This window comes from Charadrius vociferus, unplaced genomic scaffold (assembly GCF_000708025.1).
Source record: "Charadrius vociferus isolate BGI_N301 unplaced genomic scaffold, ASM70802v2 scaffold487, whole genome shotgun sequence".
Lineage (NCBI taxonomy): Eukaryota > Metazoa > Chordata > Aves > Charadriiformes > Charadriidae > Charadrius > Charadrius vociferus.
The window spans coordinates 1751460-1753996 of record NW_009649169.1 but is presented as its reverse complement, the minus strand read 5'-3'; the positions used below and the strand labels follow the sequence as shown (position 1 = coordinate 1753996).

The 2537-nt window shown below is 38.7% G+C and overlaps 1 protein-coding gene across 1 annotated transcript in view; it reads right to left on the bottom strand.

The window, feature by feature from the left end:
• EPHA3 (EPH receptor A3) overlaps positions 1–703 on the bottom strand; it is a 215139-nt gene extending 214436 nt beyond the window's left edge. The window contains exon 1 of the mRNA XM_009888511.1: positions 638–703. Coding sequence (XP_009886813.1) covers positions 638–703 — 66 coding nt within the window. The remainder of the gene's footprint in view (positions 1–637) is intronic.
• Positions 704–2537: the final 1834 nt, after the last annotated feature.

The following is a 2537-nucleotide window of genomic DNA, read 5'->3' as shown; positions in this document are numbered from 1 at the left end:
CCCGCAATATGGAAATTTCTGACAATGAGAAAATAAATAAATCTTATTATATGCAAGGGAATTTTAACACCTGAGAATGATGGATCTACCAGAGGTGGCTACTGTACCAGTCTGAACAGCTCCAGCTTTTTTGCAAGCCTGAAGGGTTGCCACTGCTCCCAGAACCAGATGGTCTGGGTATTGGTGTTCAGAGAAAATAAAAGAATATGACTAGGAAGGGAAAGAACGAGGGAAATTATATTAATCTGCTAAGTTAAGCTATTTGTATTATTTCATCATTCTCCTTTTAATTGCTGTTCAATTTTGGACATCACTTAAAAAAAAAAAGAGAGCTATGAAGGCATTATTTTTCCTATTATTGGGATGTACAGGAGGAGACACAGTAGGGAAAAACAGGTGTACAGTATTAGAAATAAGACTGTGCTATAAACAACCATAAGTATACGTTTCTCGACATTTGTGTGCACATGCATTTGTTGTGTGTGTACATATGCAGTGCTATACTACCATGAGCGAGCTGCTCTGCCATCTATGTGAAGAAAAATGTTTCCCTCTGCAGTTATACACCCCTTTAAAAGAAAACAGTACTTAGAATTTTTACCTACATCAATAAACAAAATATCATTTCTAATCTTACACAAAGAACATAATCCAGTATTACACATGCCTTAGCTCTGAATTTATCAATAATTAAATTCTCCATCACCTACACAAAGAAAAATCAGTCAGTCCTTTATTGAGTGCATAGGGCCCTAGGCAGACTATTTTGAAGCAAGGTTTGCATCTATAAAGGTGAAATACTAATAAAAATTCAAAAGGAAAAAGTGCACTTCTTGCTTTTGTGACTACAAATTCCCACAGATTATGGATCTCCTGGGATAAGACAGATATGTTTGTTGTGCATCTGCAATACATGGTGGTAGAAGGAAGTATGACTTCTGAGGTAAATTACTTGGCAATAAGTGGCTAAGGCAAATCACTCAGGAGTAAACTTAAGTAATATATTTATTCTTTAAGTACAAGCTTCTTGAAAACATGATTGCAGCTACTCTGAAATTTATTAATTCAGTCCAAATTCGTCAGTCTCATACGGAAAACATAAACAAGCAACAGACTCACAACCTGGTGGTAGTTCCCCTCTCCGGACTCGCCATGCAGCAAGTTACAGCATGCCCTCGAGGTACAGAAGATCAGCGTTCAGCATCACTGTCCATATCTCTCTATGCCACCTCCACAACAGTCAACTCCCTACTGCCTGCCTGTCTCTTAGAGCAGGTTTACCAGGTTCCTACGGGAAGCCCTCACGGGCATTACGATAGGGCCACGGGCGTGCAACTAAAGCTTCAGTGCAAGCCACGTGTGTCCACGACAGGTAGATATGCCTCAGCCACAGGACAACTTGTGTTGCAACGCATCGGGATCAAATCTACAACAAGAAGAATATTTTCTCAGCCCCTCTCCTTCGTTCCACCTTCCTTATCTTCCTCATCTCCTTCAAACTGGCACCACTAGGCAAATTACTTGTCCATGCTCATATATGTTTCACTACATTTTAGAAATCCTTAGAAGAGAGGTTTTCACATTGACTACAGTAGGTTTCCAGTTCAGATGCAAGTCAGAGAATGCAAGTAGGTACCTAAAGAGAGTGGTATGAATGCTCCCGTTACTGACAAAAAAAATCAAAGCAAAACTATGTTGCAGGCCTGTAACTTATTAATAAAGTAGTTTCGTGCTAAACATATTTGTATGCTTTCGTACTGCACAATCTTTGACCTCTTCCATTTGCGCTCATGCGAGAAGGAACAAAGTTTGCCATGTCAAGTAACTATTTAATATCTGGCAGAATAAGATCAGAAAACCTTAAGCTCCTTCACCTGTCTAGCCACACAGTCTGCAGTGATTAAAAAGACCACTCCTTTTTTGTGTGTGTGTGTGTGTGTGTGTGTGTGTGAAACGCCAAGAAATAAAAGACCGGGAGAGGGAAAAAAACACCCAAAGAAAGAAAATATAGTTATGCTGACCCCTAGACAACTGTCACTTTGCCTGGATGTCTTTATCATTTGCCAAGTAAGAATTGTATTACAGGCAAGCAGAAACACAGAGCAGACTGCCTGAGTGCTGACACTGTTTAGAATCCAACTGAAATTCATACATACAATACTCAAAATTTGAAAAAACAAGAACAAGAAAAAACAACCAAAAAAAACCAAAAAAACCCCACCAACTTTTCATCAAAAGTGTACTGTTCTTTAATAGCATCTAACATGCAAAAGGTATTTCCTTTCAGGTAGTCACCTGAAAAAAACACACCTCTCTTCTTAAAAAAAAATGCTTCTATGACACTCATTTTTCCTGTGACTTCAAGAGAGAGTTGTACACCTCGATAGAGAGCAAACAATTAATATAGAACTTACAGGCTGCAACGATCATGGTCCCTAGACAGAAATGACAGGGAAGGGTAGTGTTATATTTTGTCATTGTATGTCCTAACTTTACATATTAATCTGAAAATTGAAGGAGAAAATAGCATTTCCCTA